A 27647-nucleotide genomic window follows, 5' to 3' on the forward strand; every position below is an offset into this window, starting at 1 on the left:
GCGGTATGATGACACGTGCGCGTGACGTCACGCGTTGTAGAGGACATTTTGTTCCAGCACCGTTCACAGCTATACGTCGTCTCTTTTCATCGCATGATTCCACAGTATTCTGGACCTCTGTGTTGCTGAATCTTTTGCAATTTGTTCAATGAATAATGGAGACGTCAAAGAAGAAAGCTGTAGGTGGGAAGCGGTGTATTGCGGCCGCCTTTAGCAACACAAACACAGCCGGTGTTTCGTTGTTTACATTCCCGAAAGATGACACGTCACATTTGTCCCAATGGAACTTTTTAAAGGCCTACTGAAAGCCACTACTACCCACCACGCAGTCTGATAGTTTATATATCAATGATGAAATATTAACATTGCAACACATGCCAATACGGTCGATTTAGTTTACTAAATTGCAATTTTAAATTTTGCGCTAAAACGTCGCGGTATGATGACACGTGCGCGTGATGTCACGTGTTGTAGAGGACATTTTGTTCCAGCACCGTTCACACCTATACGTCGTCTCTTTTCATCTCATAATTCCACAGTATTCTGGACATCTGTGTTGCTGAATCTTTTGCAATTTGTTCAATGAATAATGGAGACGTCAAAGAAGAAAGCTGTAGGTGGGAAGCGGTGTATTGCGGCCGCCTTTAGCAACACAAACACAGCCGGTGTTCCATTGTTTACATTCCCGAAAAATGACACGTCACATTTGTCCCAATGGAACTTTTTAAAGGCCTACTGAAAGCCACTACTACCCACCACGCAGTCTGATAGTTTATATATCAATGACGAAATATTAACATTGCAACACATGCCAATACGGTCGATTTAGTTTACTAAATTGCAATTTTAAATTTTGCGCTAAAACGTCGCAGTATGATGACACGTGCGCGTGATGTCACGTGTTGTAGAGGACATTTTGTTCCAGCACCGTTCACAGCTATACGTCGTCTCTTTTCATCTCATAATTCCACAGTATTCTGGACATCTGTGTTGCTGAATCTTTTGCAATTTGTTCAATGAATAATGGAGACGTCAAAGAAGAAAGCTGTAGGTGGGAAACGGTGTATTGTGGCCGCCTTTAGCAACACAAACACAGCCGGTGTTCCATTGTTTACATTCCCGAAAGATGACACGTCACATTTGTCCCAATGGAACTTTTTAAAGGCCTACTGAAAGCCACTACTACCCACCACGCAGTCTGATAGTTTATATATCAATGACGAAATATTAACATTGCAACACATGCCAATACGGTCGATTTAGTTTACTAAATTGCAATTTTAAATTTCGCGCTAAAACGTCGCGGTATGATGACACGTGCGCGTGATGTCACGCGTTGTAGAGGACATTTTGTTCCAGCACCGTTCACAGCTATACGTCGTCTCTTTTCATCTCATAATTCCACAGTATTCTGGACTTCTGTGTTGCTGAATCTTTTGCAATTTGTTCAATGAATAATGGAGACGTCAAAGAAGAAAGCTGTAGGTGGGAAACGGTGTATTGCGGCCACCTTTAGCAACACAAACACAGCCGGTGTTTTCGTTGTTTACATTCCCGAAAGATGACGGTGAAGCTTTACTATGGAACAGAGCGGTCAAGCGCATACGGTTGGATTGGACCACACACACACAAAGTACAGTGTATCATGGAGCGATCATTTCGAAAGATCGTGTTTCGAAGAGGGTCTCTTGCGAAGGGCAGAGATGGGTAACGCCAGCACCCGTCGACTGGTGTTGAAGAAAGGTGCGGGGCCGACACAAAAACCCTAGTAACACAATAAGCAGATAAGGGATTTTCCAGAATTATCCTAGTAAATGTGTCTAATAACATCTGCATCCCTCCCTCTGTATAGTCTTTTTTTTTCTCTAGTCCTTCACTCTAACTTTCCTCATCCACGAATCTTTCATCCTCGCTCAAATTAATGGGGAAATCGTCGCTTTCTCGGTTTGAATCGCTCTCGCTGCTGGTGGGCATGATTATAAACAATGTGCGGATGTTGGGAGCTCCACAACCCGTGACGACACACGCACATCGTCTGCTACTTCCGGTAAAGGCAAGGCTTTTTTATTAGCGACCAAAAGTTGCGAATTTTATCGTCGATGGTCTCTACTCAATCCTTTCAGCAAAAATATGGCAATATGGCAAAATGATCAAGTATGAAACATAAAATGGACCTGCTATCCCCGTTTGAATAAGAAAATCTCATTTCAGTAGGCCTTTAAATTCCAATTATTGCAGCCTTTGGTGTTGGAGGATATCAGCATGAATCATAGTACGCATATTTTTTAAAGGGGACAAGCGGTAGAAAATGGACGCATGGATGGAATGTTAGAAAAGGTTTACTCAAGTGAAAGAGTCAAAGAGAGAACAATGGTAGGTATCCATCCATCCATTTTCTACCGCTTATTCCCTTTGGGGTCGCTGGTGCCTATCTCAGCTACAATCGGGCGGAAGGCGGGGTACACCCTGGACAAGTCGCCACCTCATCGCATCAATGGTAGGTATGACCAACACTAGCTTATTTATTATTAACAGTCTGGAATGGACTTATGCTGTCTTTAAGTTGGAGTGGTAATTGTTTTTGTTTTTTTGCATCACCTAGAGCAGGGGTGTCAAACTCATTTTAGACCGGGGGGCCACATGGAGAAAAATCTACTCCCAAGTGGGCCGGACTGGTAAAATCACAGCACGATAACTTAAAAATAAAGACAATTTCAGATTGTTTTCTTTATTTGAAAATAGAACAAGCACATTCTGGAAATGTACAAATCATAATGTTGTTAATAATAATAATAATAATAATAATAATGATACATCTTATTTGGTATAGCGCTTTTCAGTGTCTCAAAGATGCTTTACAGCCGTGATCCCCAACCTTTTTGTAACAACACTTGATAATTTGTTCCATAAATATATATACATACATACATATACATACATATATATATATACATATATACACACACATACTGTACTTCCTTGAACTGCTGCAGGGTATATAATATGCGCCTGCCTTGAATTACTGCCGGGTCAAACTCTCTTCCCAAAATAATTATCGCATGCTTAGTATTACCGCCTGGTCAAACTCGTGACGTCACGAGTGACACTTCCCCTGTCATCATTTTCAAAATGCAGGAGGCTGATTTCAATACCGTTCATTTGAAAGCGCATAAAGGGAAGAAGATTAAGAGCTATTCAGTAGGATTTAAGGTCCAAGCTTACATCACACTCAAATTGTTACTGCATGCCTTTGGTAAGTGCCGGAGTGAGAAGAGGTTTTAAAATAATTAGCGCATGCTTACTTTTACCGCATGCCTTTGGTAAGCGCAGGAGTGAGAAGAGGTTTTAAATCAATTAGCGCCCCGGCGGCAATCCAAGGAAATACGGTGTATATATGATATATATATATATATATGTGTGTGTGTGTGTGTGTGTGTGTGTGTATTTTTTTTAATATTTTTTTGTATTCTATTCTAGACAGATTATTGTTTCTCGATTATTTGTAAATGTTGAAATTTATAAATTTAAAAAAAAAACCCCAAGGAAGCAAATACGCCACAACATAAATCCCGGTCATTCAACAATCATTGTTTCATCAAAAATAAAATATATATTCTTGTATTAAATATATCTTTTTTCCACACTGTAGAGCAGTGGTTCTCAAATGTGTGCACGCGTACCCCTGGGGGTACTTGAAGGTATGCCAAGAGGTACGTGAGATTTTTTTTTTTTTAATATTTCTAAAAATAGCAACAATTCAAAAATCCTTTATAAATATATTTATTGAATAATACTTCAACAAAATATGAATGCAAGTTAATAAAATGTGAAAAGAAATGCAACAATGCAATATTCAGTGTTGACAGCTAAACTTTTTGTGGACATGTTCCATAAATATTGATGTTAAAGATTTCTTTATTTGTGAAGAAATGTTTAGAATTAAGTTCATGAATCCAGATGGATCTCTATTACAATCCCCAAAGAGGGCACTTTAAGTTGATGATTACTTCTATGTGTAGAAATCTTTATTTATATGTGAACCACTTATTTATTTTTCAACAAGTTTTATGTTATTTATATATATATATATATATTATTTGTTTTCTTTGTCATGAAAAAGGGAGGTTTTTGTGGTTGGTGCACTAATTGTAAGTGTATATTGTTTTTTATGTTGATTTAATAAAAAAAAAATATATATATATATATTTTATTTTTTTTAAATAAAAATTAATAAAAAATCTTCTGCGGCCCGGTACCAATCGGGCCGCGGCCCGGTGGTTGGGGACCACTGCTGTAGAGCATCCACGTAATGCTCTCTTGGTATATTGTACCTTGGCAGCCACCGTATTTATTAGTGTACTGCGCATGCGCAAGCCGGTTCCTCTCTACATAAGTGCTGTAATAACAACCAGTATGCACTGAGAGCTGTACCAGAGAGTAGCTAATAAACATGGTTCTCTTCTAAAATGTATTTTCCTCCGTCTGGTCTTTCTACACACATTATTGACAAGTCATGCACCAAAAATTTGGCCGTCAAAAAAAAATAATTTTGCTTACCAAAACCGGATGTAGTGCGGAAGTATCCTTTTTCGCGGGCGACTGCGTTTTTCCGGCGCACACGAGTGACGTAACTTGGATTGATTGACACTTTTATTAATAGTACAGTACATATTTACGACAAATTTGTGCTTTACTTTAAAGATGTGATTTTTTGGTTTTACACTGTATAAACAAAAATTTGAAAAGGAATTCTACCTTTGCAACCTCATTATTTTATTGGCTAAGTTTTATATTCATAAATGTAAGTTTCTTAATACCCGTCCTATCTTTTGTGCCTTTAAAAAAGATCTGGAACTTTACATTAAAACGCTCTCTACCTCGAACAACAAAAAAGCTGTGAAAACGATGATGCTGTGTTCCGAATTTAAGTTGTTTGATGAATCTGAATAAGCCTACGGCTTTGCATTTTGTTTATTATATATATATATATATTTTTTTTTTTTTGTATTCTATTTTTATTATTTTGAACTTACAACCCCCTGGCGCTGTTTTGAACTGTTTTCATAATGTTTTATAATGTTGTATATTGTTGTTTGTCTTACTGTTTGTAATTGTTGAAATTTATAAATAAACCTTTTAAAAAAAATAAAAATACAAATTAATAGTACAGTACATATTCCGTACAATTGACCACTAAATAGTAACACCCCAATACGTGTTTCAACTAGTTTAAGCCGGGGTCTACGTTAATCAATTCATGGTAAATTTACCATGACGGTCTCTACTAAAGTTGACGAAAAAGTCACTATGTATTCCTATATTACATAAAGGCTATTTTTCCACATTATTGACAAGTCATGCACCGAAAATTTTTCCGTCAAAAAAAAAACACTTTGATTACCAAATCCGGATGTAGTGCGAAAGAATCCATTTTCGCGGGCGAGTGCGTCTTTCCGGCGCACATGAGTGACGTAGATCACCCAAAGCTGACGAAGAAGTTCCATTCGGGTCACATTGCGTTTAGACTGCAGTCACGCTTGAATCAGATTTGGACCACCTCCTGATGTAACATGATTCTAATGCTAAAAGATAAATGTGTTATGCCTGTTTAGCGCTATTCTACCTTCAAGGTACTCAAAGCGCTTTGACACTAATTCCACATTCACCCTTTAATTACACATACTTTCAAACACTGATGGCAGGAATAAACATCCATTATCTACCACGTATTCCCTTTTGGGGTCCCGGGGGGTGCTGGCGCATATCTCAGCTACAATCAGGCGGAAGGCGGGGTACACCCAGGACAAGTCGCCACCTCATCGCGAAGGCCAACACAGATAGACAACATTCAACAGTTTAGTAATAAATAAATACTACTTTACACTAACTTTTAGCAAAAATATGGCAACATGGCGGAATAATAAAGTATGACACATAGAATGGACCTGCTATCCCCGTTTAAATAAGAACATCTCATTTCAGTAGTTGACTAATGATCTATTGCTAACGATGGACTCTGATGAGTCGTCTATGTTGTTGCTCCTCGATCTTAGCGCTGCTTTCGATACCGTCGATCACAATATCTTATTAGAGCGTATCAAAACACGAATTGGTATGTCAGACTCAGCCCTGTCTTGGTTTAACTCTTATCTTACTGATAGGATGCAGTGCGTCTCCCATAACAATGTGACCTCGGACTATGTTAAGGTAACGTGTGGAGTTCCCCAGGGTTCGGTCCTTGGCCCTGCACTCTTCAGCATCTACATGCTGCCGCTAGGTGACATCATACGCAAATACGGTGTTAGCTTTCACTGCTATGCTGATGACACCCAACTCTACATGCCCCTAAAGCTGACCAACACGCCGGACTGTAGTCAGTTGGAAGCGTGTCTTAATGAAATTAAACAATGGATGTCCGCTAACTTTTTGCAACTTAACGCCAAAAAACCGGAAATGCTGATTATCGGTCCTGCTAGACACCGACCTCTATTTAATAATACAACTTTAACATTTGACAACCAAATAATAAAACAAGGTGACTCGGTAAAAAAATCTGGGTATTATCTTCGACCCAACTCTCTCCTTTGAGTCACACATTAAAAGCGTTACTAAAACGGCCTTCTTTCATCTCCATAATATCGCTAAAATTCGCTCCATTTTGTCCACTAAAGACGCCGAGATCATTATCCATGCGTTTGTTACGTCTCGTCTCGATTACTGTAACGTATTATTTTCGGGTCTCCCCATGTCTAGCATTAAAAGATTACAGTTGGTACAAAATGCGGCTGCTAGACTTTTGACAAGAACAAGAAAGTTTGATCACATTACACCTGTACTGGCTCACCTGCACTGGCTTCCTGTGCACTTAAGATGTGACTTTAAGGTTTTACTACTTACGTATAAAATACTACACGGTCTAGCTCCAGCCTATCTTGCCGATTGTATTGTACCATATGTCCCGGCAAGAAATCTGCGTTCAAAAGACTCCGGCTTATTAGTGATTCCTAGAGCCCCAAAAAAGTCTGCGGGCTATAGAGCGTTTTCCGTTCGGGCTCCAGTACTCTGGAATGCCCTCCCGGTAACAGCTCGAGATGCTACCTCAGTAGAAGCATTTAAGTCTCACCTTAAAACTCATCTGTATACTCTAGCCTTTAAATAGACCTCCTTTTTAGACCAGTTGATCTGCCGCTTCTTTTCTTTTTTCTCCTATGTCCCCCCTCCCTTGTGGAGGGGGTCCGGTCCGATGACCATGGATGAAGTACTGGCTGTCCAGAGTCGAGACCCAGGATGGACCGCTCGTCGAGACCCAGGATGGACCGCTCGCCTGTGTATTGGTTGGGGACATCTCTACGCTGCTGATCCGCCTCCGCTTGAGATGGTTTCCTGTGGACGGGACTCTCGCTGCTGTCTTGGATCCGCTTTGAACTGAACTCTCGCGGCTGTGTTGGAGCCACTATGGATTGAACTTTCACAGTATCATGTTAGACCCGCTCGACATCCATTGCTTTCGGTCCCCTAGAGGGGGGGGTTGCCCACATCTGAGGTCCTCTCCAAGGTTTCTCATAGTCAGCATTGTCACTGGCGTCCCACTGGATGTGAATTCTCCCTGCCCACTGGGTGTGAGTTTTCCTTGCCCTTTTGTGGGTTCTTCCGAGGATGTTGTAGTCGTAATGATTTGTGCAGTCCTTTGAGACATTTGTGATTTGTGGCTATATAAATAAACATTGATTGATTGATTGATAGGCCTTTAAAGTTAAAGAACCAATGATTGTCACACACACCAGGTGTGGCGATATTATTCTCTGCATTCGCCCCCTCCATATACACCACTATCTATCTCCGCTTTTGTCTTCAGGGGACTTCTGTCCTCTGTGCCGTTCAGTGGTGACCATCGATCTTACATGCTGCATCCTCTCTATTCTAACCTTCTCCTGGAGTCTGAAAGCGTGATGGACCACATTGTTGCATTTAAAGCTAAGTTGATGGAACGAGGGCGCCTACTGACAGGTCCTGAGACCAGCGACACGGAAGGCGCCGTAGTTCTCAGCAAAAGAAAGCTAAAGCATGATGTGCCTGGGAGTAAAGTGCGCTTGATCATGAGCAAGGACTCCCCAACCGATGACGACATCAAAGAGGCCTTCAACAAGCTCCAAGAATATACATCCTGCAAGAAGCCCCATTATACACATGCTGTGAACCTGTTTTTATGTTTTATTTTATTTATTTATATTTTATCATGTTCTGTTTGTGTTGTTGCGTTTGCTCGGTTCTCATTTTTAACCTGCCCATTGTACAGCACTTTGACTACACCTGTGATAAATTTTAAATGTGCTATAAAAATCAATCAATCAATCAATGTTTACTTATATAAAGTTGATTTTATTTTATTTGATTCAGCGACAATTAAAGCAGCTTTCAGTTACATGACTTTATTTTGTAAACTATCAAGTATTTACCTGAAACCCGTGCGTGTGTGTGTGTGTGTGTGTATGTTGTAATGTCCCGGAAGAGTTAGTGCTGCAAGGGGTTCTGGGTATTTGTTCTGTTGTGTTACGGTGCGGATGTTCTCCCGAAATGTGTTTGTCATTCTTGTTTGGTGTGGCGCATATTTGTAACCGTGTAAAAGTTGTTTATACAGCCATCCTCAGTGTGACCTGTATGGCTGTTGATCAAGTATGCCTATCATTTACTTGAATGTGTGTTGAAACCGCATATGTTATGTGATTGGGCTGGCACGCTGTTTGAATGGAGGAAAAGCGAATGTAAAGACAGTGCCTTTAAAGGGGAACATTATCACAATTTCAAAAGGGTTAAAAACAATAAAAATAAGTTCCCAGTGGCTTGTTTTATTTTTCAAAGTTTTTTTCAAAATTTTACACCTCCCGGAATATCCCTAAAAAAAGCTTTAAAGTTCTTGATTTTCGCTAATTGCGATGCGACTGTCCATTTCCCTGTGACGTCGTACAGTGCTGCCAATACAAACAACATGGCGGTTAGCACAGCTAGATATAGCACATTAGATCGGACTCAGACTTCAGCGGCTTAAGCGGTTCAACAGATTACGCATGTATTGAAACAGATGGTCGGAGTATGGAGGCAGATAGCGAAAACGAAATTGAAGAAGAAATTGAAGCTATTGAGCGAATAGCTATTGACGCTATTCGACCATAGCATGGGTGTACCTAATGAAGTGGCCCATAGCATGGCTGCCTTATTAGCATCGCCGGTAAAATGTGCGGATCAAACGATCAGGACTTTCGCATCTTGTGACACTGGAGCAACTTAAATCCGTCGATTGGTAAGTGTTTGTTTCGCATTAAATGTGGGTGTCTAGTTTCAAATGTACATACAGCTAGCGTAAATAGCATGTTAGCATCGAATAGCGTAGCATGTTAGCATCGATTAGCTGGCAGTCATGCCGCGACCAAATATGTCTGATTAGCACAACATCAACAAAACTCACCTCAACAAAACTCACCTTTGTGATTTCGTTGACTTAATCGTTGCAAATGCATCTGCAGGTTATCCATACATCTCTGTGCCATGTCTGTCTTAGCATCGCCGGTAAAATGTGGAGACACTTTGGTACATTCAATGGGGGTCTGGCGGCAGATTTCTTGCCAGTGGTGCAACTTGAATCCCTCCCTGTTAGTGTTGTTACACCCTCCGACAACACACCGACGAGGCATGATGTCTCCAAGGTTCCCAAAAATAGTCGAAAAAACGGAAAATAACAGAGCTGAGACCCGGTGTTTGTAATGTGAAAATGAAAATGGCGGGTGTGTCACCTCGGTGACGTCACGTTCTGACGTCATCGCTAAAAGATAAACAGAAAGGCGTTTAATTTGCCAAAATTCACCCATTTAGAGTTCGGAAATCGGTTAAAAATATATATGGTCTTTTTGCTGCAACATCAAGGTATATATTGACGCTTGCATAGGTTTGGTGATAATGTTCCCCTTTAAGGCACGACTCCAATATTATTGTCCGGGTGGAAATCGGGAGAAATTCGGGAGAACGGTTGTTCCAGGAGATTTTCGGGAGGGGCACTGAAATTTGGGAATCTCACGGAAAAATCGGGAGGGTTGGCAAGTATGCTCAGGGCGTACACTCTAACCACTAGGCCACTGAGATATCCATCCACCCCATTTCGCTTATCCGAGGTGAGATCGCGGTGGCAGCAGCCTAAGCAGAGACTTCCATCTCCCCAGCTCCTTCGTCCAGCTCTTTCCAGGGGATCCCGAGGCGTTCCCAGGCCAGCGGGAGGGAAACAGTCTCTCCTCGTGGTGAAGTGAAGTGAATTATATTTATATAGCGCTTTTCTCTAGTGACTCAAAGCGCTTCACATAATGAAACCCAATATCTAAGTTACATTTAAACCAGTGTGGGTGGCACTGGGAGCAGGTGGGTAAAGTGTCTTGCCCAAGGACACAACGGCATTGACTACAATGGCGGAAGCGGGAATCAAACCTGCAACCCTCAAGTTGCTGGCACGGCCGCTCTACCAACCGAGCTAAACCGCCCCTACCGGTCTGAGCAGACTAAATTCCATCATCGAAGCTGCGTTTGAAACTTCTCAGGTATACTTGAAATGCATAAAATACCTGTGATAGTCCATCAACAACAGGGGTGTCCAAACTTTTTCCAGAAAGGGCCTCACACTGACGAGTCAAAGTATGCAGGGGGCCGTTTTGATATTTTATTTTGTAAAAAAAATAAAAAATAATCTAAAACAGACATAAATTTACAGACAAAACAATGTGTCTGTTTTGTACTAATATTAGTATTAAAATTAACTACCATATTTGCTTATTATGCTTACATTTTTACTGTTTTTTTTGTCTGATTTTATTTCGACAACATGCCGCCGGCCCCAAAAAATTGTGATACGGACCGCAAATGGCCCCCGGTCCACACTTTGGACATCCCTGATCCAAGAAGAAGCGATGTCAGAAAGATACATTTTTTTACAGACATTTATTAACTTGACGAAGACAGCACATGTGACCACAACAAGCATTAGAGTACATGTTAATGGTACCTATAAATAATATTAATTAATATTATTACAGCCTATGTTTTTTAGTAGTGACGCTGTGAAGCATCTTCCATGACTTCACACCGCCAACCTTTTAGGGATGACGGTTTAAAACGAGAGTAAAAGTCGTTAGTGATTTATTTGATCTTGAATTGTCTACTTGTCAAAGTTTAGATTAATTTAAAGCGGACTCACCTCTCACACACACACACACACACACTCGCACAGTCACTCACACACACACTCAGCGGGCTGATGGGGAGTTCTAGACGTTGCTCAGGGCGTCCACTCCTGGCAGGACTTTGCCTAGAAGAGAAAGTCAGCGGTCTTAGAGGGACAATCTCCATTACGACATCTAGGATTAATCCACTGGAGTTAGAGTCAAGTTCAGCAACAGTTCAAAGGTCAAACACAGGAATGTTTTTTTTTTTCTGCTCACCTTCCAGAAGCTCCAAGCTGGCTCCGCCTCCAGTGCTCACGTGACTGACCTTGTCCTCCGTGTTCCACTTGGCGCAGCAGGTGGCAGTGTCGCCCCCGCCTAAACATCACACAGCCAGTACTTTCTTAAAGGGGAACGGCACTTTTTTTGTGGAATTGTGCCCATCATTCACAATCCTTACATACGACAAGATTACATATGTTTTTCTATTTTTGGAAAAGGACGAGGTGGCTAACTGTGCAGCTAGTATGAGTACACCTTTCCCCCAAAAAGCCCTGAAAAAGCATTCAAAAACCGCCAATAATGCTTTATTTACATTTTATGACCTCAATATTAACCAAGTATTAGTGATTTTGCTATTATAAGCGCTAATGGAGAGGAACTACTTTTAGCGGTGCCGTGAGATATCTATCTTATGCAGCTACAATATTGACAAACTAAGTTGGATAAAGTTCATTCTAGATCAGGGGTCGGGAACCTTTTTGGCTGAGAGAGCCATGAAAGCCAAATATTTTAAAATGTATTTCCGTGAGAGCCATTTAATATTTTTAACACCGAATACAACTGTCAGGTTCAAACACTGATGACATCTATTAAACAGACAAGAAGCAAGGAATTAAACAGAGACAGGATTCAATTTAGCTCAATGAGGAGAAACCCACAGACCTGTACCCTTGTACGGTGTCGTCCCTCGCTCTGACAAGAGAATTCTACGCCTCCTCTTTTATTTGGACTTTCCCTGATTACAGCAACTAAATGCATGCATTTTTAAGTAAGACCAACATTTTTAGAGTATAATAAGTCTCTTATTCTTTTTAATAACTTTGTTATTCTGAAGCTAACCAACAATAAACTAAATACTTTTGACCATTAATGCGACTTCTTGAACAGGTGCGATAGAAACGGATGGATGGATTCAAATGCATGAGAATGTTTTATATTTTGAACGTTATTTTTAACACTGTGATTACAAGCGGAATTATTAATTTCTTATCGTGTTAAGCAATGTCAGCTAAGATTTATCTGAGAGCCGGATGCAGTCATCAAAAGAGCCACATCTGGCTCGAGAGCCATAGGTTCCCTACCCCTGTTCTAGATTATGAATCTCACCTGTATAGTAGAAGGCTGTGGCCAAAAACCGAAAAGTTAGTCAACTTTGACATTCAACTTAAGTATGGAATAAGGCGAGAAAGACACAAAAAGTTGCTTGTTTTGGTTTTTACCAACGTGAGGATTATGATTAAGTCTTCCTTTAAACGGGAATATATAGGCATCCCATCAGTCTGCATCCCAATGAGAGCAGACATTGTACAGTAAGTGATTGTTTTATTATGTTGCTAGTTTGTATATCTTGTTGAGCAGTTAGCAATACTGTCACCTGCTGGATCTGTCTAGCCAACAGCTTCTAAAACTTGTAAACAATCCTCCTTATATTCAGGCTCAAAAATAAAAGGTTGTGGATCATCATTTGTCCCAAAATAGTCTTTTTCGTCCCTCAGGAAGTCTGTCATGTTTAGCAGTGTTGTTGTCGAAGGGAAAAGCAAATGCTGTGATGCGTTTTGGAAATTGCCGCGTAAGCTTAAAATGAGCAAAACTCAGAAATATTACATGTTATTATAAATGTGCCTGTTACGACACACACACATATATATATATATATATACGTACATATAGACACATTGTACATACGCACACACACATACATACATACATACACACACATATATATATATAAATATATATATATATATATATATATATATATATATATATATATATATACATATACATACATACACGTACACACAGACACACACGTACACACACACACACACACACACATACATACAGTGGGGCAAAAAAGTATTTAGTCGGCCAGCGATTGTGCAAGTTCTCCCACTTAAAATGATGACAGAGGTCTGTAATTTTCATCATAGGTACACTTCAACTGTGAGAGACAGAATGTGGAAAAAATCCAGGAATTCACATTGTAGGAATTTTAAAGATTTTTTTTGGTAAATTATAGTGGAAAATAAGTATTTGGTCAACCATTCAAAGTTCTTACTGATGGAAGGAGGTTTTGGCTCAAAATCTCACGATACATGGCCCCATTCATTCTTTCCTTAACACGGATCAATCGTCCTGTCCCCTTAGCACAGGGGTAGGGAACCTATGGCTCTAGAGCCAGATGTGGCTCTTTTGATGACTGCATCTGGCTCTTATATAAATCTTCGCTGACATTACTTAACACGATAAGTAATGAATTATTCCATTAGTAATCACAGTTTTGAAAAATAACATTCAAATATAAAACATTCTCATGCATTTAACCTATCCACCAGTTTATTTTACCGCACCTGTTCAAGAAGTCGCATTAATAGTAAGAAGTATTTTGTTTATTATTGGTTAGCTTCAGAATAACAATTTTATTAAAAAGAATCAGAGACTGATTATACTCTAGAAATGATGGTCTTACTTATATTTAGTTGTATGCAGTGTTAAAAAAAATCATATGGCTCTCAAGGAAAAGCATTTTAGAATATTTGGCTTTCATGGCTCTCTCAGCCAAAAAGGTTCCCGAACCCCTGCCTTAGCAGAAAAACAGCCCCAAAGCATGATGTTTCCACCCCCATGCTTCACAGTAGGTCTGGTGTTCTTGGGATGCAACTCAGTCATCTTCTTCCTCCAAACACAACGAGTTGAGTTTATACCAAAAAGTTCTATTTTGGTTTCATCTGACCACATGACATTCTCCCAATCCTATGCGGTATCATCCATGTATCCATTTTGGTATAAACTGAACTCGTCGTGTTTGGAGGAAGAAGAATACTGAGTTGCCTCCCAAGAACACCATACCTACTGTGAAGCATGGGGGTGGAAACATCATGCTTTGGGGCTGTTTTTCTGCTAAGGGGACAGGACGATTGATCCGTGTTAAGGAAAGAATGAATGGGGCCATGTATGGTGAGATTTTGAGCCAAAACCTCCTTCCATCAGTGAGAGCTTTGAATGGTTGACCAAATACTTATTTTCCACCATAATTTATAAATAAATTCTTTAAAATTCCTACAATGTGAATTCCTGGATTTTTTTTTTCACATTCTGTCTCTCACAGTTGAAGTGTACCTATGATGAAAATTACAGACCTCAGTCATCATTTTAAGTGGGAGAACTTGCACAATCCGACTAAATACTTTTTTGCCCCACTATATGTACATATATATACATACACAAACACACACATATATATATGTGTGTGTATATATGTACACACACACACTCATATATAATACAGTATCACACATACACACTCATGTATAATACAGTATCACACATACACACACACTCATAATACAGTATCACACATACACTCATATATAATACAGTATCACACATACACACACACTCATAATACAGTATCACACATACACACACACACACACACACACACACACACTCATATATAATACAGTATCACACATACACACACACACACACTCATATATAATACAGTATCACACATACACACACACACACTCATATATAATACAGTATCACACATACACACACTCATAATACAGTATCACACATACACACACTCATATATAATACAGTATCACACATACACACACACACACTCATATATAATACAGTATCACACATACACATACACACACACACACACTCATATATAATACAGTATCACACATACACACACACTCATATATAATACAGTATCACACATACACACACACACACACACACACTCATATATAATACAGTATCACACATACACACACACACACACACACACACACACACACACACTCATATATAATACAGTATCACACATACACACACACACACACACTCATATATAATACAGTATCACACATACACACACACACACTCATATATAATACAGTATCACACACACACACACACACACACACACACTCATATATAATACAGTATCACACATACACACACACATGCCTCTGGATGTTTTTTAGAGCGTTTTAACAGCGGAATAGTTAGTTGACTTTTGCTAACGTTTATTTACAAATTGGAAGTGAAGTGAATTATATTTATATAGCGCTTTTCTCTAGTGACTCAAAGCGCTTTACATTGTGAAACCCAATATCTAAGTTACATTTAAACCAGTGGAATGCATTAAAAAAAAAGAAAAACCATATGCGTGCTTGTCCTACATAAGGGTATAGTGATTGAAAAAGTGCATTCCCCCTTTAAATGAAACTTGAAGTCTTACCTATGATGGAGACGCAGCCTGACTTGGTCACCTCCACCACTTTGTCCATCAGGGTCTTTGTCCCCCTGGCAAAGTTGTCCCACTCGAACACGCCAACTGGGCCGTTCCACACGATCTGCTTGGCTCTGCCCACCGCCTCGGCGTTTGCCTTGGAGCTCTCAGGTCCGCAGTCCAGACCCTGCGGCAGACGTGGATTAAGAAGGCGGGGCTCGGAAAACAAAAAGGCCGCTCGGACGCATCTGGTCCACTCACCATCCAGCCGGCGGGGATGCCGGCGGCCACGGTGGCGGTGCCCGTGGTCGCCTTCTCGTCGAACTTGTCGGCGGTGACAAAGTCGACGGGCAGCGTGATCTTGACGCCGTTCTTCTCGGCTTTGGCCATCAGGTCCTTGACGATGGCGGCGCCCTCCTCGTCGTACAGAGAGTTGCCGATCTAACGAGTTGGATGAGCACACTTCTCAGTACTTTTACTTTGAAATACTGCAGAAAGTCACTTGGATCTACTTTAGAGTAGTCAGTGTTCAACATGAATGGCAGTTACATTAGGGATGTAACAAATTCATATCATAATGTTTGTGGCAAGTATTATCATGGTATTGTTTAATTCGCTCAAAAAGTATAAAAAGGCACACTTCTTATTTTTTTTAAACAAATAAGAGCCCAGATTGTACACTCAATGTACACAATTGAACATCTGAGAATAGTTTTGTTCATGGAAGAGCCGCAGTATCTGCTAACTAAAGACCAGGAAAGGAGCAGTACCACCTGTCTGTGTTAGTGAAGTGGGGTGATCAGTCAGTTTTCATTTGAAACAATGACATCACCGCAGGGTGTCAATAATTACCACCAGTAAATGATACATCCTCACTCGAGATGTAACGATATCACTGTATTAAGACCATGGCAGATATTGTAATACATGTCCTCCAGTATCCCCCAAAAAAGACTTAAACATGTCATAGTGCAGGGGCGCTCACACTTTTTCTCCAAGTGAGCTACTTTTCAATCGACCAAGATGAGGAGATCTACCTCATTCCTATTTAGAATTTATATTTATTTATTTATGAAAGAGACATTTTTGTTAACAAGTTAATGGTGTTTAATGATAATACAAGCATGTTTAACACATAGATGTCTTTCTTTCATGAAGACAAGAATATAAGTTGGTGTATTTGATTCTGATGACTTGCATTGATTGGAATTAGACAGTGGTGCTGATAACGTCCGCATTTTCAAATGGAGGAAAAAAAAAGTCCTCCTTTCTGTCCAATACCACATGAAAGTGGTTGGACTTGGCATCTCATTTGTCCAACTTGCATACTCGTTTTTAAACACTTTGTTATGAGAGTAGCATATGTGTGTGGCCCTTTAATGTCTGGCAGCAGGTGAGTGACGTCAGTGACTGTGCGGGTGGGCAAGCAAGTGAGAAAGCGGTCGCTGAGGGAGGGGGAGAAATACATTGGTATCAAACTCCGTAGCTTGTGCACGCTAGCTTTCTGAGACTCTTATTTTGTTAGCACAGGCAGGATGAAACAGGTCTTTTATGGTGAAGACAGGAACTGTGCAGTCGGTCTTTAGAGTTTTGACAGTAGGTACGGAGTCTCTAGAAATAAAATGGGTTTCTCTGCGTCCGCCCTGTTAGTGATTTTTTTCTTAAATATGAGCTCGCAGCAGCCAGCGTCATCTCACAAGATCCTCGGGTGCCGAGAATGTCAAACAACTGACGAAAGTGAAGTCTTGGTATGATTGATGATTGCTCATTTTTATGTATATTTTTTAATGCCTGGCTTGAGATCGACTGACACACCCTCCGAGATCGACCAGTCGATCGCGATCGACGTAATGCCCACCCCTGTCATAGTGTGTAAAATGAAGTTTAGAAAAACACACACCTACTGTCATTGAACACAAACATAATGCTCAAATGTTCTAATACTAGGGGTGTAACGGTACGTGCATTTGTATTGAACCGTTTCGGTACGGTGCGGAGGAATACCGAACGAGTTGAACACGTACATATGAAGTAGCCGCCTTTGCTAAAGTCTTAACAAGCTGCTCCGCTCCGTTCTGCCTCTGTGTCTGTACACAGCACCCTGCATTGTCCCGCCCACACAACCATCTGATTGGTTACATACAAAGCCAATCAGCAATGCGTATTCAGAGCGCATGTCGTCAGGGCTTCAGTGTCGATGTCGAGCAGATAGGTCTTTAGCAGGGGAGCAACTCACTCTCCCCAAATTATATTCCAAGTCAACTGCTTTCTAAACATCACTATGAGCCCGTTGACCTTCTAGAAACAAACTGCAGCTCAGCTCACTCGCAGTCCTGGCTTTAGGTGAAGGCTAGTTAGCTTTTAGCGAAGCGTTAACTCATTTTGCGATGTGTGTGTGTATGTGTGTGTGTGCGTGTGTTACGGACAGTGTTGATTGAGGTGTGTTGAAGCAGCAAAAAAGGACATTATATTAAATGAAGAGTTTCTGTCTCTGATAGTGTATAAAATAATTTAAGTGCATCATAAAGCCTACATAAACTCCATGGTGGTCAGGGATGAATTTTCAGCTATAGTTACATGAATCATTAGTAATGTAGCAGCCCAGTTTTGAATGGCAGGGTCCCTGCTATCACATGTTGATACAAATATAACATTTACATAATAAAAATCAACTACAGGCTTCCCCAAATGCTGTTACAAATTAAGCATGATGAGTTGACTTGAAACTGTTTAATGTTGCACTTTTTATATGTACAAGAAAAGTTGTGTAATTTTATTTCATCCAAGCAACAACTTGAGGCAGTTTAATGTGGATTAACGTGGGCAGGATTATTATAGTGTTCCCAATGTTAGAAGGATCAAGCCATTGTTTACAAATTTGGTAAATAAATACTCAAAAAGTGTATATTTTGTTGTTTTCTTACTGTGTACCGTTACACCCCTATCTAATACTATTTTTTAACTGCAAACAAGTGTTGTTTATATTTTGGTACCGGTACTGTTAATATCTGCTTAGTTTCTCTTTTAACATCTTCTATCTACACTTCTGTTAAAATGTAATAATCACCTATTCTTCTGTTGTTTGGATGCTTTACATTAGTCTTGGATAATACCACACATTTTGGTATCAATCCGATACCAAGTAGTTACAGGATCATACATTGGTCATATTCAAAGACCTCATGTGTACAGGGATATATTTCCTAAGTTTATAAATATAATATACATTTAAATAAAATGAAAGAACTTGTTGTGATGCCAAAAAATATTGATATAATCATAATAGTATCGACTACATACGCTCCTGTACTTGGTATCATTACAGTGGATTTTAGGTGTATATCCACCAGTGGCGTTTGTTTATATTGTGATGCCGGTAAGCTACGGTGTGTAGTGGAGCATGTTTAGCTATTCCTCGTCCTGCAGGGATGATACTTGTAAGAAACATACTTTGTCGCCATGGAGACGAGGATTAGTGATTTAGAAGTAGCTAAAACACTGCAGACTGCAGATGGACTTTAGCCGCTAGCTAAATCAACTCTCCCTGAGGGCGCTTCGGTGTTATAACTTCACCATTAACCTTAATTTTTAAGCCAAAATGCGTCAGTTCTCCCTTTTCTGTCTCCACACTGTCTGCTTGTAAGTACTCCGTGATCGCGTACTGCCGAACATGCTCCTCTGCTCGTAAACCAGCAATTCTTAGCTGCTTTCAGCTTTTATGCAAGTTAAATCAAGTAATACTGGCGGTTCTGAAGTGTGGAGTTAAAACAGACTGGAAGAGAGGCTCATAGGCCATGCTAAACGCTAAGTTTGCCTGAATGTGAAGTAGGGAAACTAGAAAAGAATCACTGTTTTGTACAACACAAGTCTAACTAGAACTGTGTAGCAGCAGAAAGCACGGAGCTGAAAAGAGGAAATGGAAAAACGATAACAGTGTTGCAAGACACAGATAAGAATGAGTAGATAGGACACAGCTCTCAAAGTGTAGATAGGATACAGCTCTCAAAGAGTAGATATGAACAAGTAGTGTGGCCATTGTGTGGCCCAGGAATGTTTGCTCGCCAGGTTGATGTTAGCGATGTACTCTATATATGTCTACCGTAAATGCCACTATGTATATGTGTATATATATATATATATACACACACACACACACACACACACACACACACACACACACCGTAAATGCCACTATAAATCTACCGTAAATTCCACTGTGTGTATATATATATATATATATACATACTGAGGTGTAACGGTACACAAAAATTTCGGTTCGGTACATACCTCTGTTTAGAGGTCACGGTTCGGTTCATTTTCGGTACAGTAAGAAATCAACAAAATTTTAATTTTTGGGTTATTTATTTACCAAATTTGTAAACAATGGCTTTATCCTTTCAACATTGGGAACACTATAATAATTCTGCCCACGTTAATTCACATTAAACTGCCTCAAGTTGTTGCTTTGATTAAATAAAATGAAAAAAACTTTCGTCTACATATAAAAAGTTTAACATTAAACAGTTTCCAGTGAAACTGTTAAATGTCAACTCGTCATGCTTAATTTATTACAGCATTTGGGAAGCCTGTAGTTGACTTTTATTATGTAAATGTTGTATTTTAATCAACATGTGATAGCAGGGACCCTGCTATTCAAAACTATATAACTAATGATTCATGCAACTATAGCTGAAAAATAGTACAATTGCAATAGGAGAGACTATTCATCCCTAAACACAATGGAGTTCAATGAAATAACAGACAGACAGGGCTTTGCTGCCCCTAAAACACGCACACACACACGCACGCACACACACACACACTCACACAGCAAAATGAGCTAACGTTACGCTAAAAGCTAATTAGCCTTCATCTCAAGCCTATACTATGAGAGAGCTGAGCTGCAGTTTAAGTTTCTAGAAGGTCAACGGGCTCATAGTGATGTATGAAATAGTTGTGACTGGGAAGTGTTTAGTATAATTTGGGTAGAGTCCGCTCCTCCCCTGCTAGACGAATATCTGCTCGACGCTAAAGCATTGACTACATCGTTCTGAAGTCTGAATACGCACTGCTGATTGGATTTGTATGTAACCAATCAGATGGTTGTGTGGGCAGCACAATGAGGCAGAGACAGAGGCAGAAAGCAGAGCAGCTTGTGAAGACTTTTGATTCCGAACTTGTTCGGTACGCCCGCGTGCCGAATCGAAACCCCCGTACTGAAACGGTTTGATACAAGTACACGTACTGTTACATCCGTAATATATACATACATATATATAGACATATACACACATATATATATATATATATATATATATATATATATATATATATAAACACACATACACACACACATACATACATATATATATATATATATATATATATACATACACGCACACACATATATATACACACACACACACAAACATACATACATATATATATATATATACACACACACAAACATATATATACACACACACACACACACACACACACACATACATATATATATATACACACACACACATATATATACACACACACATACATATACATATATTATATATATATATATATATATACACACACACCGAAAATGCCACTATATATTTACCGTAAATGCCACTGTATATCTACCGTAAATTCGACACACACATATATATATATATATCGTAAATGCCACTATATATATTTACCGTAAATGCCACTGTATATCTACCGTACATTCGACACAAACATATACATATCGTAAATGCCACTATATATCTACCGTAAATGCCACTGCATATTTACCGTCAATACCACTGCATATCTACCGTTAATGCCATGATACAGTATATCTACCTTAAATGCAACTATACATCTACCGTAAATTCCCGACTGACGCTACTTTTTTTCCCTACACTTCGTACCGTGCGGCTTAGAAGACGGCGCGGCTGTTTCATGGGTTTTTCTTCGCCGTAGGCTGAAATAAAAATCATTTTACATATAAAAAAAACAAGCAAAAACACTGAGGGTGTTTCAGTGTTTGTGATATAGCGCCATCTTTTGGACGATTTCGATGACAACAGATAAAGTTAAAAGTTAAAGTTAAAGTACCAATGATTATCACACACACACACACTGGGTGTGGTGAAATGTGTCCTTTTTCAAGCTTTGTTGGCACAATAGCTATCTGACCAAGCTTACTGAGAAAATATTAAAGCAAATGTAAACAGCGAATTTCTTGCAGGCTGCTGCTGTGCCCGAGCCAGTTGAGCTTATTTTAGTCCAGATGATCATCAACATTCATTCCCATATTTTTTATCCAAGAGGACACTGAGGGCTCCCCTGCTAGGCTAACGTTAGCATTGGTGCTTTGGGTCGCGCATGCGTTACATACCTGCATGTTGTTGAGGACTTTGAGGAAGGTGAAGGCCATGCCGCCACCAATGATCATCTCGTCCACCTGGTCCAGCATGTTGTTGATCAGCTGGATCTTATCTTTCACCTTTGCCCTGCGGAGGGAAAACAGGAAAAAGGGGCAACGTGTAGCTGCTCAGCAAATAATATAAACCATGGAAGGGAATGGTCTTCTAACAAGAAGGCTGTATTCCTGTGTATTTGTAGAAAGGTGTGACAACACCTGAACAGCATCACAAAGTGCAAATTGTGTCTTACCCTCCAAGGATGGCCAAGAAAGGCCTCTGAGGTTTCTCCAGGGCCATGGCGAAGTAGTCCAGCTCCTTCTTCATCAGGAAGCCGGCAGCCTTCTGGGGCAGGTTGACGCCCACCATGGAGCTGCAGACATCTTTGTCGTCAGGCGCCTGTCAATCATCAGCGTATCCTAGCGACCTGCTCACCTGTGCGCCCTGTGAGCTGTGCCGAAGGCGTCGTTGACGTAGACATCTCCCAGTTTGGACAGAGACGCCCTGAAGGAGTCGATCTGCTCCTGGGAGGCTTTGGTCTGTGATGTTAAATGACAACAAACATAAGGAAAACATCCATCCATTTCCTTTCGGGGTCGCTGGAGCCTATCTAATTTAACTTTATTTTTTAATCATTTTTTAAATACAGTGTATCACGTTTATTATACAATTATTGTAGCCTGATAGTGCTCCATTTCTTACTTTATTCTAAAATCATTACTGTGTTTGCATTTAATTGTATTATCCCTATTAAATAAACACTTAATTGGATTTCAATATTTAATTTGTATTTATTATATTTGAATATCGTTGTTTTTTTTATATTTTATTTGCATTTTTAAAATATGTGTACTTGTCTATCATTTTTAAACAATATTGGATTGTAATATTTCATGTGACTTGTATAATTTTTAAATGATTGCTATATTTTTTTCTTTTCATCCTATATTTATTTAATGAAAGGCATTTTTGATGATAAATTAAAATGATTTTATTTATGCTTATATTTTCTTTTTTCCCTCCATATATATATATTGTATAACTATTTAAAAAATGTTTATTGTTTACGATCTTGACTTAAATTGTTGGATTGGATCTTTTTAGAATGCGCAGGTGTGCCTAATGAAGTGCCCACCGGTAGAGTCGATAGAATATACAGTATAATGAACAATAATAACAATAACAGTGTAATTTTACTTGAACATCATTGTTTTTGAATACTTCAACTTTATTTGAGAATAATTTTACTTGTTATTTATGATTTTTATATTATTATTGGATTTTAATATTTAATTTATTCTTGTTTAATTTTTACTTACATAATTACAGCATTACTGGCTTTAATTATTTTTTTTCTATTTATTAAATAAAGGGGCTTTTAGATGATAAATGTAAACTGTCTTATTTATGCTTACATTAAAAACAACATTCAAATACAATCCTGAGCTCCACCAATGACTGAATTAAAAACAAAAAATAAAAACACATATAAAACCAATATAAAATAAATATGATTAAAAACGATTTTAAGGGTGAAACCAATTAAAACAGTAGATAAAAAAAATCAAAATTTTAAAACACAGAGGACAACAGAGGACCACACAACTCACGTAGTGTGTAAAAGCCAGAGAATAAAAACGGGTCTTAAGACGAGACTTAAAACACTCCACTGTGGGAGCAGTTCGAATATGGAGGGGCAAAGTGTTCCAGGCCCTGTCTCCCCTGGTTTTAAGTCCGGTCTTGGGCACCACGAGCTGGAGCTTGGTTATTTTTTTCCTTTAAATTTCAAAGCGATGGATTGGATCTTTTTAGATTGTGAAGGTGAATATACAGTGGGGTAGTACAGTAATAATAATGAATAATAATACTGTAATCCAACCACATGCTGCATAGCACGCAGGCTTCTCGGGACAGGAAAAGCAACACAACCTCGTGACCTTTCAGAATAAATGTCAGCAGGTCCATGTTAGCGCGGAGCTCTTCTTACACGTTGGACTCTTAATTCAGAAGAATTCCCTCACCTTGTTTCCGGAGGAGTCTTTGCCCTTTCCCTCCTCGGCCACGTGGAAGCGCAGGTTCTCCAGCAGGATGACGGCGCCGGTGGCGGGGTTGGCGCAGGCGGCCTCCACCTCCGCACCCACACAGTCCTTCAGGAAGCGGACGTCCCTGCAGAAGAAAACCAGGCGAGATTCACGTCAGACGCCCTCAGATCTCAGGGCGTCTACAAGCCGACTCACTTCTTCAGCAGGGACTTCAGTTCGGCGGCCACGGGTTCCAGCGAGTATTTCTCAGGCACGAAGTTACCGTCAGGGCGGCCCAAGTGACTCATCAGCACCACCGACTTGGCGCCGTGATCCAAGCAGTGTTGGATGCTGGGAACCGCCGCCTTGATCCTGAACGAACCAAAAGGAGAAGATGAGGAGGACTGCTTCAAGGACTTGATGTGGCGACGGGGATGAAGACGTTACCTCTGGTTGTTTGTGATGTGCTTGTCCTTCATCGGGACGTTGAAGTCAACCCTGAAAGAAACCACATTCTCCGTCACTTCATGAAATATTCACGTATTGCTGCTGCGTAATAAAATTAATCCAAATAGGACATGATACAGAACAATAGGAATGATGTACTTTCATGTGATCCTTTGATGAGAATACATTTCAAGTATTACATTATTTTTCCATCATAATTGCAAATCAGAATCTAGTGGAAATATTGTGAGGAAAAATTCCTAAATTCCCAGGACAATGTTTGGATTTGAGGAGAAAATAAGTCACAGTTATTATCAAATGTGCTTACATAGTACTTACTGTATACAAAAGGAAGGGTACTGTTCACATTTGAACCGATACAGTACCAATTCATACGTGCCAACCTTGAGACCTCCGAATTCGGGAGATGTGGGCAAGGGGGTTGAGGTGGGCGGGGGAAGGATATTATAGAGTCCCGGAAGAGTTAGTGCTGCAAGGGGTTCTGGGTATTTGTTCTGTTGTGTTTATGTTGTGCTACGGTGCGGATGTTCTCCTGAAATGTGTTTGTCATTCTTGTTTGGTGTGGGTTCACAATGTGGCGCATATTAGTGACAGTGGTAACGTTGTTTATATGGCTGTTGACAAAGTATGCTTTGCATTCACTTATGTGTGTCGCATATATTATGTGACTGGGCCGGCACACTGTTTGTACGGAGGAAAAGTGGACGTGACAACATGTTGTTGAGGACGCTAAAGGCGGTGCCTTTAAGGCATGCCCCCAATATTGTTGTGCCTGAGTGGAGATCGGGAGAAATTCGGGAGATTTTCGGGAGGGGCACTGAAATTCGGGAGTCTCCCGGGAAATTCGGGGGGGTTGGCAAGTATGTACCAATTCCCGGTACCTAGGACGCAATACTAGTACTCAATAGTACCAATTTTCTGCACATTTAGTGTGTAATAAATATTAAATTGTATGATTATACATACTGCACATATATACACACACATATATATACATATACACACACACATATATATACACATTTATGCGGTAGAAAATGTATATATACATATATACATACATATATATATACATACATATATATATATACACACACATACTGTATATATATACATACATACATATATATACATACACACACACATACACATATATATATATGCACACACATACATACACATATATATATATATATATATACACACACATATACATATACATATATATATATATATATATATATATATACACACACACACACACACACACATAAATACATACATATATATATATAAATAAACACACACACATCCCTTTTAGACCTGTTGATCTGCCGTCTCTTTTTTGCACTGCGTGGAGAGGTTATCAGGTGACCACAGATGAGACGCTGGCTTTTCAAAGTCGGGACACAGGGTGGACCAGACCACTCATCTGTGCATCAGTTGGGAACGTCTCTGCGCTTGATCCCCTGCTGGCCCCACTATGGACTGGACTCTTTATTAACTAGATCCATTTGACGTCCCCACATCTGCGGTTCCCTCCAAGGTTTCTCATTGTCTCGATTTTTTTCTTGCCCTGATGTGGGATCTGAGCCGAGGATGTCGTTGTGGCTTGTGCAGCCCTTTGAGACGCTTGTGATTAAGAGCTACTGTATATAACAACTATGATTGAAAAAATTAAAGATATTATTACCAGATTGACATTAAATGTGTCTGTAAATGACAATTTCTCATTACAAGTATTATCTTTGCAATACCCAAACTTAATTATTGTATCACCATGCATCTTATCACCGTCAGTATTTTTGTATTTTCCTTTCTTTGGTTAACTATTAGCCTCCTTCTTGAAATAATAATGCATGTAATGCGGTCTGCCTGAAAGGCGGCTCATGAGTACATGCTGCATCCCTCGTCCGCCACTCTGTTATGCAACTCCTTCCTCCCCGACCTGATGCACGACAAGCAACACAGACACACACAAACCCACACAATCATTGTATCAGGATTAAAGGCCGAGAATCAGCTCCCCGGCAAGAAGAGCGGAGGTGCGTGGCTGACATTGGCGTGTGCGACCAGCACAGCACATTTGATAGAGACACATTGTGTAATGTCATTGTCACTTCTGATCCCGGCTTTACAAATCAAACAGACGTTCGCTCATTTACAGGCAGCTTTTCTGCAGCCAGGCACATTCTTGCCGTCTGTCGCCACGGCAACCCTCCTTCCTGTCTTTCACAGCAACACGCTAGCACAAGTTCTGGGTGTTGATGATCTCCTCACACGAAGTAGACGATGACCTTTTTTGACACGCAGTACTGAACTTCGACCTTTGTCGCCTGGAGTCAAGGAAAGGGGCTTCTGACATTTGCACCGAGCATGAGTGTCAAGTTCAAGTCTATCGGTGAATTTTCAAAAGGGAGACAACAAATGCATGAATAGAAAAAAAGCATGGTTATGAACATAAAGATATACATTACAGGTAATTCATCCATTGCGGAATATGGACATGTGTACTTATTTCCCTTTCCTGCAGTGTATTGGCGTCAAACAGGATTTTCCATATATGGGCATGACCTACCTTTTCCGGTCCAAACAGGAAGTTTAATTAATGTGCCAAATGCAAGTGCTGCTACTTTAAAACATTCAATGGCAACAAATCCCAAATCACTGTTACGTGACGTAGATGGGAAAACACTTTAATTATTATCCTCAGTGTGCTGGACCATGTTGTAATTTTAACCACCAAGCAGTTTTAAAGCGACATTATCAATTAAACTATGCTAGCTAGCAATTAGCCGGTCGGGTGTATGACTTGCGAGGCGACTCACCGCATTATGACCCGCTTCCCTTTAAGGTCCACCTTGTCCAGGGTAAGTTTGTTGGACAGAGACATGTTGTTGGTTGTTTCGTTGTCTGCTGACGTGAGCTTGGCGGCGGCTGGCGACGTGAAAGCGGCTGGCGAACTCCCGGAATGACAGCAGTGACCTTTGCAGTGCGGGAGGATAGG

General features: G+C 40.0%; 1 protein-coding gene across 1 annotated transcript; it reads right to left on the bottom strand.

The window, feature by feature from the left end:
* Positions 1 to 10958: 10958 nt before the first annotated feature.
* pgk1 (phosphoglycerate kinase 1) lies at positions 10959 to 27643 on the bottom strand. Its single transcript, XM_061899077.1, has 11 exons — positions 27469 to 27643; positions 24620 to 24670; positions 24389 to 24544; positions 24173 to 24317; positions 22587 to 22690; positions 22405 to 22524; positions 22127 to 22241; positions 16000 to 16179; positions 15748 to 15925; positions 11478 to 11576; positions 10959 to 11344 (listed from the first exon to the last, which is right to left on the bottom strand). Exons 1-11 carry the CDS (start codon positions 27531 to 27533, stop codon positions 11304 to 11306), a joined length of 1254 nt encoding a protein of 417 aa, XP_061755061.1. The 5' UTR covers positions 27534 to 27643; the 3' UTR covers positions 10959 to 11303.
* Positions 27644 to 27647: the final 4 nt, after the last annotated feature.

The sequence above is a fragment of the Nerophis ophidion genome, linkage group LG04 (assembly GCF_033978795.1).
Source record: "Nerophis ophidion isolate RoL-2023_Sa linkage group LG04, RoL_Noph_v1.0, whole genome shotgun sequence".
Taxonomy (NCBI): Eukaryota; Metazoa; Chordata; class Actinopteri; order Syngnathiformes; family Syngnathidae; genus Nerophis; species Nerophis ophidion.

What these genes read in the sequence shown, in the direction of transcription:
- pgk1 (XM_061899077.1), bottom strand. Translation starts at nt 27,533, where the DNA reads ATGTCTCTGTCCAACAAACTTACCCTGGACAAGGTGGACCTTAAAGGG. An exon ending in ACAGCTCACAGGGCGCACAG is followed by an intron (nt 22,525 to 22,586) that starts GTGAGCAGGTCG and finishes AGATGTCTGCAG; the next exon opens with CTCCATGGTGGGCGTCAACC. An exon ending in AAGTCCTCAACAACATGCAG is followed by an intron (nt 16,180 to 22,126) that starts GTATGTAACGCA and finishes CCAACTCGTTAG; the next exon opens with ATCGGCAACTCTCTGTACGA.